Below are 12,793 nucleotides of genomic sequence, written 5' to 3'. Positions count from 1 at the left end.
CCGAAGAACAACTCTCTCTTTTGTAGAACAAATAAAACCTTTGATGTATACTCTTTAAAACATGAGTTGAATACTCAATCAAAACATCAAAGAAAACTCACAAAGTATCCCCAGATATAAACCCTAGAACCCAAAAAGAAGATCTGGAGTAGTAATCCTAAAATCTGACCCAACACGTGAATTTATAGAATCTGTCCCGCGATCTCCACTCGAGCGCCCAACAGCCCGCTCGAGCGGCTTCAGCAAAATATGCGCGTGACAAAACAGAGGTCCGCTCAAGCGCTAGAGAACCCGCTCGAGCGTGAAGTCACACATCTCAATACTTTTACAGGCGACCAAAATTGCTGGAACCAGGGATTCTCCGCTCGAGTGGGGTAAAGTCCGTTCGAGCGGACAGGCAACTTGGAATGTATTTTTGCATTTTGCTTCGGGGGCGCTGCCTTTTGACCTCGCCGTGGCACTGCCCCGGACCCGCCAAGGGGCGCTGCCCCCTGGACCCCCGCGAGCTGGCCGAGCAGCTCGATCCCTGTCATAATTAACGAAGTGGAAATCTTGAAAGCATTAGCATCACAAACTTCTCTAAAAGGATTGATTCGGGTTGGATTCGCATCTAACAACTCATAACCTCACTGAAATAAAAATGCGAATAAAATTACAACTCAAAGGAATTTTGTCAAACGAGATTGCCAAGAAATAAAACCTAACAAACAAGCTTGCCTAAACGTCAAACATAGGTTTCCTTTTCATGTATACATACACTACAAATGTTTCAGATACAATTTAGCCTTACATATTCACTAAATCAAGATGAAGAAACCTCTTATTATTTCTTGAAAATAAAATACAGGCACCTGGCTAGCCTTGGCCTTGCTAATTGAAGAACAAAAATGCATTAAGACACATAATCTAACAAATCCTCCATCTTACAATTGAAGCATACACCCACGAAGTTGAATTAAAACCAAGACCCAACTCAATGCAAAGCATACAATCATGAAATCAATCTGAATGCAACCGAAACTAAATTACTCTACTGGAAACTCCTGGGAGCCACCTTTGTCAATTCTTTTCTACATAAGAATTTTTACAATGGTGGTTCTATGTGAGCTATAATGAAATTTATACATGGTTATTGTACACATCAGGCAAGACAAATGTGGAGAACAACCTCTGACTATTTTTTCTGCATTATTTCAAACTGTTACTAGTAATCCTCTAATCTCTGAAATACATTCTATCCTCTCACATCAGTTCTATGTTACATTTATTCTCCAAATACAAGTCAAACTGTAAGGAAGAAGGTTTCAGCTAACCTTGCATTTTGAACAATTTAGATTCACATACAAACACAAGCCAATCCAAAAGTAACACCTATTGAAATCTGGGGTAATTATGAATCCAGATAAAAATAAAGCAGCAACAGCACAACCTAGACTTATAATTGGGGTAATTATCAGAAGAAATGTAAATGAAAACAAATTTAAAGAGGATTGAGTAGATTAAAAAGAAACATTAACAGCTTGATGTGTATGCGTGAGAGAGAGGTGAGATACATCTACCAAATCCAAAACAATGAACTCAAAACAATGAAAAATCAGAGATCTAAGTTCACACAAAACAAATGCATATATAATAAAAAATTACAGATTTGAGTTCTGCAACAAAAAGAAGCAACTGATTGAGCGAGATCTGTAATAAAACAGAGCAGCAACAAACTTACAGATCTTCAAAAAAAAGGAAGGGGGGGAGGGGGAGGGGAAGAGGGAGGTGGGGGGGCCTAAACGAGAGGAGAACCAAAGGACCAAAATCGAAACTCACAAAATCTGGTGACCTTCAAAATCTGCAACAAGTTCTGAAATCGATAGATCTGAAATTGATCGAGAGTGTTTGAAATCGAGCGAGAGTGAGAGCTTCAAATTAGTAAGTGAGGGTTTTTGAGCTTCAAATCGAATGGGTTTTTGAGCGAGAGAGAGTTTGAGTTGTGGAAGAGTGAGAGTGTGTCACGACCCAAACCCGGCCCTATGGGTTTAGCACCGTAACCGGCCAGTAATCCGAGATTACCGAAGGCCTGCAGGACAGTAATACAGTAAAACAGAGTACAGGGCCTGGCGGAAGCCAAAACAGTAAATAAACAATGTCCAATGAGCTGTGACAGTCTGTATGCCAAAAAGATTTTTCATACATTTATACATAAACAGTACAGAACAGTAAGTACAATATTTACATCCATTCAAACTAGGGACTCAACCCTATAGAACAGTACAGAAAACATTCCGTCTGTACAAAACAGTACGGTCTATACAAAATTTACAGTCATACAGTACAGGGACCTAATCCCTGTATAACAGTACCGTAAACAGTCAGGCTATACAAAACAGTTAGACAGTACAGAAGACAGAAGACAGGCGGGGGAAAACCAACAAAACACCCCCAAGCCATAGCATGGCAACTCGGAACCTCGCAGTGAGGCACAAAGGCTGGCTTGACAAAATTGGAGTAACCCTGACGCCTCTAGCTGCGGTCTGGTGCCTGTACACCTACATATATATATGAGCAGTGAGCTAAAGCCCAGTGAATAACACAATATGTAAAGGGGTTGAGAATGAATGTCCTTACAGTATGAAAACAGTTCATTTCAATCAGTCATTCAGTTGTTCAGTACAGTAAACAGTCATATGTGGTACATCCATTAGCATAACAGTAACAGTAGGTCTTAAAAGACCGAACAGTAATGATGGCCATCAGTCAGTAAACAGTAGTGGTTCCACGAGGGAACCGACAGAGAATTCTGTCGCAGTAACAGTAACAGTAACCAGTAAGTACTAAGGATGCCACAGTACAGTTCAGAAATAAAGGACATACATTCATTCAGTAAATAATACCAGTTCAGTAAACAGTTCAGTTTAGTATTCGAAAGATAATCAGTTGAACATATCTTTACACAATTGTTACTCACAGAGTTCTGGGCTACAGTATGCTAGAGCGTGCCTCCCCAGTTGCCAACCCTACACAGTTCACAGGTTGAACACACTAAGCTACACAGTTGGGAAATCTTATAACTTAATCCCTAATTTGCCTTGGTGTGTTCTACATCGATATCCTCATTAAGATGTCTTAAACTAGGCCTAAGAATGCCTAGGATGGAATGAGGATGCAAAAATACACTTAGAAAACATTTTGCAAACTTTGCTGAAAATAAGAGCCTCGCTCGAGCGAGACTTTCTACGCTCGAGCGTAAGTCCAAAATCAAAGGATTCGCTCGAGCGAGGAATCCTTCGCTCGAGCGGTCTGCAAAACAGTAAAAGTACTGGATGCTGAAATTTTACGCGCGATCAACGCTCGATGGTCGCTCGAGCGGAGCCCTGGACAAAGGTTCTCGCTCGAGCGGGGAATCCTTCGCTCGAGCGAGGAAGCCAAATCTGGAATTTCCAGATCTGCCTCCCAAGCTCAAACCAAGCATTCAACCACTCCAAACTCGACCTCTTGGGCCCAAATTCTGGAAAACATCATTAAATTCAACGTATAACAAGTTTCAAAGCTCAATTTATGAATTCAAGCCCCAAAGGTGAGTCAAATAAAACCACATTCAAACCCATTTTCAAGAACAACATTCAAACATGCAGGAATGAGTTTTAAACCAAATTGAAGCTCCAAGGCTTGCTCAAATGAGCTCATTTCTTTCCAAAACCAGATGAAAACATGGTCTATAACAACAATATGAGCATGCATGTACCAATGTCCATGTAATCAACTTCAAAATGCAACAATACCAACATGCATGCAAGAAATGGTCTTCAATCCATCATTAATGAACCAAATCATGGCTTAGCTCTACAAATTAACATGAATTGTGCAAGAATGAACTCAAGAACACCATTAAGATGATGAATGATCTACCTTGGGTGTAGAATTAGAGGTGAGGGAGCTCAAATTAGTAATCAACCTTCAATTCTTCAAGTTGACTAAGCCAAACCCCCAAGAATAATTCTATTCTCTCCCTCTCTCCCTCAAGGTCGGTGATGTGCTCAAAATGGCTGAGCAAAATGTTCTTCAAGTGTGTACATAAGGCTCAAGTGTGTGTATTGAGTGGGCCACTAAGGGTGGCAAAATGGTAATTAAGCTTAACTCTTTAATTAGCTTATTTAATCTAATTCAATCATACCTAATCAATTTTCAGATAATTATACTATAAAATCACATTAAATATGAGGGTCACGGAACATCAATCGGTTTCTAGTTCGGCCGCCGATAAGGCCTTCAATTAGCAGTTTAAACATATAAACATGAACAGATAATCAGACAATCAAACAGATAGAATGCAATTAAGTAACATATACTCAGTTAATTCAGATTCCAATTTCAATCAGTCAGTTCAGTACCTTACTCAGTTCAATTATCAGTCAGTTATCAGTTCCGTTTAGCAGTAATCGGTAATTATCGGTAATCAATCAGTCCTTAATCAGTAAACAGTATGAGGGTTGTTACAGAGTGAGACTCAGAGTGAGAGACGTTTTGAAAGGAACGGAGTATTGAACGGTGTCAACTAATTGACCCAAACGATGTCGTTTTACTGAGATCAGATACAACATTTTGAAAACATTGTATTTAACTAATCTTTAATGGCATTTTTCATAAATGCCATAAAAGAAATGTTGCAATAGGTACCTTTTCCTGTAGTGGTAGGGACTATTTAGTAACTTAACAAGTTAGGAATTAATTTAGCACATTTAAAATTAGAGGCAACGCAATTTATGGCTTGATAGTGTCACATGACACTATCAAACTGTTGCAGACTTTTAAAAAAAAAAAAAAATTATAGGACAATTTAAATTAGGCAATGTTTAATCCCATTAAAAAATTAGTGATCCATCTAATTATATTCAACTCATGTTTTACATCATCAATTAGGTTTATTTTCTATTCTGCTCAATCTCTCTCGACATCGATAATCACATAGAATAACAAAAAAATAATAATAATTAACTCTGCAAAGCAACAAAGGCAAATGAAATATGGTGGGTTGGTGGCACACGTGAAGGATTTTTCTTCTTGAGTTCAAAACTTCAAGAATTTATAAATATTGTTTAAATGATTACTTGGTCACATATATTAAGAAGGGAAAATTAGTCTAAGGTCCCTCTCCCATTTTTAGTAATAGAAGAGATCCACAAAATTATTTTTGGATGTCTACGGTCCCTAAACATATATCAGAGAAATTTGACTCTTTGTCTCTTCTCACTCTCTGCCCTCTCTCTCTCTCTCTTTCTCTCTCTTCTACATCAAACCAGTGCTTCGTCTATCTCCCACCGCTGCCGGGGATCACCATGGTTTGCACACCGCCCATCGCAGCAACTCCGAACACATCGACAGCGCGACCCAAGTCGCTGTTGGCTCACATCGACACCATTCTAGCTCGCCAATCAACACCGTCTTCACCGACCTTCCAACATATATACCTATGTGTATGTAAATAAGTACAGAAATTGTCCCTTACCTGGACGAAATTCGCGAAAATTTCGAAGCAAAGTTGGAGCATAACACTGAAAATTGAATCAATTTCACAAAAATGGTCTTTGAGATTGATGAATTACAGGAATAATATATATATATATATAATTGTGTATATATCATGAATATGTGAAGATAATGTGGTGATCGATAAGATGGATCAGGCTCAGCGAAGTGTGAATGGTTTTGCTTTTCTCCACAACCAACAGTGTCTTCTAGTGGACACGCAATGTAAATCCTTTTGATCTTTTTCCCATGGCCTTCCAACTGTGGGTTCAAATACAAGTGCTGGCAATATGGAAAGGTTTGTCTGGGATTTTCTCTGGGTTGTGGAGTCTAGAGAAATTCTTTGGGTTGAGAGAATTTCTCTGGAAATATTTGTCTGGGAATTTTCTCTGGATTGTGGAGTCCAGAGAAATTCTCTGGGTGAGAGAATCTCGGAAATGCTTGTCTGGGAATTTCTCTAAGATGATGAAGATACAATACTGTGCTTGAAAAGGGGAAAAGATGTGGTTTAACTTGGTACTTATCATCAATTAGCATAGTATTCTGTGGATCGAAATTATTTTTCGCTTATTTTTCTTGGCAACCAAACAAACTTTATGTTTTATAGTTCACCTGAAATCCAAAGAAAATTCAGAGAAAAGCCAGAGAAATTCTCTGAAAATCCAGAGAAAATCTCTAGATTTGAATCCAAAATTTCTCTGACCTTCCTAGAATTTCTTTGGAGAGAAATTCTCTGCCATGTTTAATTTTCTCTGTGATGTGTAATTTTCTCTGGTTTGAACCCCTCTTCAAAGGAGATTCGGTTTTAGATAATGTGACTCATCCAATATACAGAGAAGATGAATATGAGTTCCTCACAGCTCCAGTTCATCTCTCTCTATCTCTCTCTCGCTACTTGATCTCTACGCCATCTCACTAATCTTCAAGCAGTTCGATTTCATCTCTTATTCTCTCCAGAGAAATTCTCATCCAAAGAAATTCAAGAATTTCTTTGGAGAGAATTTCTCTGGAAAAGGCCAGAGAAATTCCTATAATTTGCTTGACACCAAGAGTGAAGGCAAGCAAAGCATGCTGCTCAAGCCTCTAACCATCCTTGGAAATACCGGCTTCAAAACTATCAGTGGTGGAGTTGATGAAATCACGATGGCCAGGAGCATCAATGACAATGCGGTAGTATTTGGTGATCTCAAACTTCCACAAAATAATATCAATGTTCCCTGTTGAAAAATATTTCTCCAGCTGCAAATCATGCATAAATATACTTTGCTTTAAGAAATGATGTTGAAAAGAGAAAACATGATAGGATGAAGTGCACAAACATGTCTGCAGAAGTATCCTTGATGTTGATACAATAGTTAAACCTGTTGTTGTTAAGGGAAATAGAAGCAAATTAGTGTTATTTGATGCTTGCATTCTTACCACGTTCACATTCAGAGGTCCAGAGAAATTCTGGAGAGAAATTTCTCTAGATGGGAATTTCTCTTGAGAGAAATTCTCTGGGAAGTCCAGAGAAATTCTCTGGATGGAATTTCTCTGGATCAAATTGAGAGACCTTAGACATTATGAAAATATTCGGTGTTCTTTACACTATAAAATCTTAATACCAGAGACTTTAAAAAAAAAAAAAATCCCTTATTAAAAATGATGTATTTGATACTATTGGTATCATTCAATATTTTTAAAATATAAAATCTCGTCAAATTAAATTGTCAAAACAATAGTATGAAATAGAATGAATATATTAAAAAGTAATCTTTATTTATGACTTGAATATTTAATTTAGTTTGTTGTTTGTGGTCAATGAAAACTTAGTGTTAGCACTAGGTAAATTAAATTTTTATTTATTCATAGATATGATAAAATATTGTTTGTGAATGACCCTATCCATGAAAATTTTTAGAGTCCCCCTGTTTAAAATATCAATAATCAAAATGACACAAGATGCATATTTTGGAGAGCTTTGCATATTTAACCCTCATTTATTATTATTATTATTATGAAGAAGATTAGCAGGGCATATTGCCAATCCTATATATTGAAACGGTAACAAGAGGTAGACACAATTTGACTTTCACATGTATACTATAGATAGAACAGTATGATCCTATACTATATTATTTATGTTGAGTAATCAGTCTACCATGGTGTTTATTTTACTAACAATTATTATTGAGTAATGATTCATTCCCCTTTTTCCCCTACCCCTTTGACCCCCTCTCTCTCTCATTGGTTACCTTTTCTTTTTCTTTTTCTTTTTTTTCCTGCTCCTCCAATCACCCCCTGCCACGTGGCAAAGGGGGGTGAGGGGGTGACCCCCAAAAGGGGTCCCAAGCATTATTCATTATTATTGCACTTGCACATTGATGGTGTAGTTGGTGTGCATTCACCACCTGCGTACAACTGAACCTTGCAGATGAAATCACAACTAGGCTTTTCCATGCACAGTCATCTGAACATTTTGCTATATTGGTAGCATATATTTGCTTCAGTGGTCTCTCGTTCTGCATATTCCAAACACCCCCAAAAAAAAAAAAAAAAAAAACAAAAAAGTATTTAGTGAACCATCTCAATAACCTAAAAAAAAAACGTGATGTAGAATAGTTAAGAAATGTATTTAGGGAGGGAGAGGGAGAGATATACGAGAAATCAAGAGGAGCAACAACATCAGCCCAATAATCTTCATTCCCAGTTTTTTTTTTTGATCGACAAAGAAAAATTTCATTAAAAGCATGAAATTTAAAGGTACAAGGAAATAAAACGCATTGAGAGAGATTCAAAGAGTAAAGACTCACTCTCCTACTACTATTACTCGCATTCTTACAATCAACCTCTTAACCTCACGATTTTATATTTTAAAAGACAATTAAAAAAACAAACCAAACTATTGAGCCCCACACCTAAAGGACTTCATTCCCATTTTTGTTTTTATTCCTTCTAGTTCTTAGCCTTGTTAACTTATTCACAAGATGATTTGTAAAACCAGACAACTAGGTTTTATAATAAGAGAAAGGTCGTATTGTATTATTTGATTTTATTAATTTTTTTAATATTTATCTCAAAGAAAACAAATCATAAATATCCATGTAGACAATAATATATAATGATGCTTAAAAATCAATGACATATAACATTTCTTTTAAAATAATCCATTAGAATAAAAAAAAAGTTGTAGCAACGGCTTAGTTTGGATATTTTAATGAAACTAGTAATGCTAGGGGACCACAAATTTTGTGGTTCAAATGGTCCGAAACTACCAAAACGACGTCGTTTTGGGTGCAAAACGACGTCGTTTTGGGTGCAAAACAAGCCAAAATACAGTTTCAGACCATTTGAGCCACAGAATTTGTGGCCACCAAATATTTTTCTTATCTTTTATCTAACTCAGTTTTTTAGCCATCATTATCCTACAAGGGAATAGCTTCTCCCTCATTCGAAAACGGAGTAGACCGTTTTGTTGGGTTTCAATACCTGATTCTATATTCATTTTAATAATTTAAATCATTTAATATGTAGAGTTCATCAAGTACATTATTTTTGTAAAAATATCACATTAATTGAATATCGATAATTACTTAATCAAATTACATTTTATTTTGAAATTGTTACAATTTATCTGTACCTTCACATGGGATGAACTACAGTTTTAAGACAGTCAATGCCTATCTGTCAGACGCTCACATATCATATTTTATATATTCAATAAACTATGTTATTTTATATTATTTTACGAGAATTGTTGTATTTCTTGTTTTTTTCACCATTTTATATCATTGCAAAACTGATATTATATTTTTCTTTCATACTACTTTTTTAGTTTAATTGTATTTAATTTTTAATTCATTTATGAATTTTATTCTAGCACACTTCTCTTACGCCAAAAAATAGTAATAAATGAGTTCATATTCGTAGCTTGATTGGTTTGAGATCTCAACTCATCTTGTCTATTACATATCATTGTTAGGAAAGATTTGGTTTTAATATTTTGGAAAGGAACAATGAATGAACAGTTTGAGAATGATTTCCGTGAATAAAATATGAGTTTTTAATTAATAATCAGGATTCGGAATCCTGTTGTGACTAGTTTACAGCAAGGATTTATGGTGTTTTGGCGCTACTTTTCTAAGATTTTTTTTTGATAATCCGAACTATTCATATTATAAGGTTCGTTGAATAAATCATTCATACAAAAAATCAAGTTAATCAGAAATCTGTAATCCCGTGATCAGATTGAAATTGTTTTACAAAAATTATCAAGATTATGTTAACCGTTTATTTTTTATTTTTAAAAAATATCTTCTTGATATAAAGTTATAGATTTTCAATCAATTTGATTTTTTGTATAGATGATCTATTCAATAAATCATATAATATGAATGGTTCAGATTATCAAAAAAGACTCAAAAAAAGCTTCCACCGAGACATCACAGATAACTGTTGTGACTTAGTCACAGCATCCCATGGTCCAGCATGAATTAATTAATTTTCTGCCTAATTAACTCTTAAAAAATTGAAACGTGACAAAATCAATAGGAAATGTTATTTGTTTCATATGATTAGGAAATCACTTCTATCAATAGAAATCTTATGTCTTACTTAATCTTGATTACTATGACATGCCTCTTTTGTAATTGCCCTTTCAGTGATAAGGCCTAAAAATTAATCAATTAATTTTGGATTAATTTGATAAACTTAGACCATCTCCAACGGTGAACCAAACCCAGCATCAAATTCAAATTTTGATGAAAAACCTACTTTTTCAAGCTCCAACCGTTGCACCAGATTGATATCAAAATGAGATTTCAGCAAAAAAAAGGTATCAAACTGAGAACGAGACACAGATTTTACCAAATCACTGTTACTAACCGTTGAAAGAGGTACACCGGTCAACCAGCCGGTTGACCAACCGATCAACCAGTAAAAGATTCAAACAGTTCAGGAAAAAAAGTTCAAACCGTTAAAAAAAATAATAATAATAATAATTTGCCTAATCGGTCAACCAGTCGACCACCCCGATCGTCCCGAAAAAGTTCAGAAAGTTCAAAAAAAAGTTCAGACAATTCGCAAAAAAAAAAAATAAAATTTGCCTAACTGGTCAACCGGCCGGTCGACCACCCGGTTGTCCCGGAATAGATTTGGTGAAAGATGAACCGTTGAAGCGAGTGGTATCAATTTAGTGAAATTGGTCATTTTTTACTCAAATTTGGTGAAAAATTTGAGTCACCGTTGGAGATGCTCTTAGGGTGAAATATCAATAAATCTCAAAATGTGATCTTGTGAACTGTTTAGTCCTCTATTTTTTCTTATGAACCTAAAGGTCCCATTAAAGTAGAAATTACATAAAAAGGTAGTCATTTACATATTTGGTTTAATTTTTTAGAGATAAAAGTGGATTTCTCAAAACATAAAATTACACATTTGGCCAATTTATACTATAAAAGTTTTGGATTTTCTCTCATTCTAGAACAAATCTCTCGTTACGAACAAAAACTCAACACTCTAATGTAACACTCCAATAACGTAACACACTAAAAAAACGTGTTGGTGTACTTTTCTCAAACGTAATAACGTAACACTAAAAAAAAAAAGCTCTTTAGTGTAATTTTTCCAAACGCAACGCTCCAATGTAGCACAAAAAAAAAAAAAATTAGTGTATTTTTCTCAAACGTAAAACTCCAATCACTGTAATTCCTGATAAGCTACCTAAACCACAGCAGAACATATGTTCTCTTATACAACTGAAGCCAAGAGATCTGAAGCAACAAGAGAGAGAGAAAGAACTGTATAGATATAAGAGAGATAGTAATGCAACTGTAAAGAAGTTAGAGCAGTTAGAGTTTGTTTGATTCAGTGAAAATAGTATTCAACTTTACAAGCTTCAACGTGCAAGGTCTAACAATGGTGATTTCATCTTCTTCTTCAAATTCTCAATCTATACCATCAAATCTAAGTCTTCTTCTTACAAATTTTAATTCATTAGTCACTGTTAAACTTGATTCATCAAATTTTTTGATTTGGAGAAGTCAACTTCAGAATGTTCTTAGAGTAACTGATCTTCTTGATTTCGTTATTGGTTTGGTACCTTTTCCTGTATCTGATATTCTTGATTCCTCTGGAGCAACTGTATCAAATCCTGAATTTCTATAATGGAAGACAATGGATGCTCATCTTCTGAGTTTCATCAACACTCTCACCTTCTGTATTTTCTTCAGTACTTTATCACCAACACTGCTTTCAAGTCTGGAGTGCTCTCGAGAAGAAATACACTTCATTATCTTGATCTCATATTCATCACTTGAAAATTCAGTTACAATCAACCACAAAAAGAGGTGCTACGATGGAGGAATATTTGACTAAGATTAAGGAGATTTCCAATCAGCTTCGACTTGCTTCTTCAGTTGTTGTTGATGAAGATCTTGTACTTATCACTCTCACTGGATTACCTGATGAGTATGATGCTCTCAAGACTACAATTCGTGCTCGAGTAAAGTCTATTTCAATGGAGGATTTGTGCTCTCTCCTATGTTCTGAAGCCATCCATATAGAGAACAAAACCAAACTTGTTTTGCACAATGAGTCTACAGTTGCTTATTCTACACCTAAAAGTTTTGAGAATTCTCAACCTTATTCTCAGTATTCAAGGACTCATTCCTCTGCACAGTCTAGTTACAGAGGCAGAAATTCTTCTCGTGGTTTTCGAGGTGGACGATATAGAGGAGGCCGATCAAATCGATCTTATAGAGGAAGATTTGAAGGAACTAGTCCTAGTTCTTCAAATACTTCTGGTTGCCAAATATGTGGAGGCTTCAATCATATTGCTTTAGACTGCTGGTTTCATATGGATCCCAACTATCAGCCATCTCAATCTTCTTCATTCTCTATTCCTTTCATGCCTCCATCTAAGGCTTATTTAGTCACTACCAGTCCAATTTTATCAAATCAGAATCAGACTTCTTTTCCTACAGATTCCTCTGCTACACCTTGGTATATTGATTCTTCTGCCACAAATCATATCACCAATGACCTTGGAAATTTTCATCTCTATCATCCATTCCAAGGACATGATCAAGTAACAGTTGGAAATGGTCAAAATGTTCTTATTCAATACATTGGTAAGGGTCTGTTGCCTACTCCTCAATATTCTTTTCAGCTTAACAATCTTCTACATGTTCCTTACATTTCTTCCAAACTCTTATCTGTTCATCAATTAGCTAAGGATAATAATTGTACAGCTACTATTGATGCTAATTCCTTTGTTGTTCAGGACAAGCTTACGAAATAA

The 12,793-nt window shown here is 35.7% G+C and overlaps 1 protein-coding gene across 1 annotated transcript; it reads left to right on the top strand.

Moving 5' to 3' along the window:
* The first annotated feature begins 11,848 nt into the window (after positions 1–11,848).
* On the top strand, positions 11,849–12,793 carry LOC145798155 (uncharacterized). Its single transcript, XM_082885642.1, has one exon. It carries the CDS (start codon positions 11,849–11,851, stop codon positions 12,791–12,793), a length of 945 nt encoding a protein of 314 aa, XP_082741768.1.

Source organism: Camellia sinensis, chromosome 8 (genome assembly GCF_055761805.1).
Source record: "Camellia sinensis isolate YWXY chromosome 8, ASM5576180v1, whole genome shotgun sequence".
In the NCBI taxonomy this organism is placed as follows: Eukaryota; Viridiplantae; Streptophyta; class Magnoliopsida; order Ericales; family Theaceae; genus Camellia; species Camellia sinensis.
The sequence above is the reverse complement of the archived record's forward strand: the minus strand, read 5'-3'. Positions and strand labels throughout refer to the sequence as shown.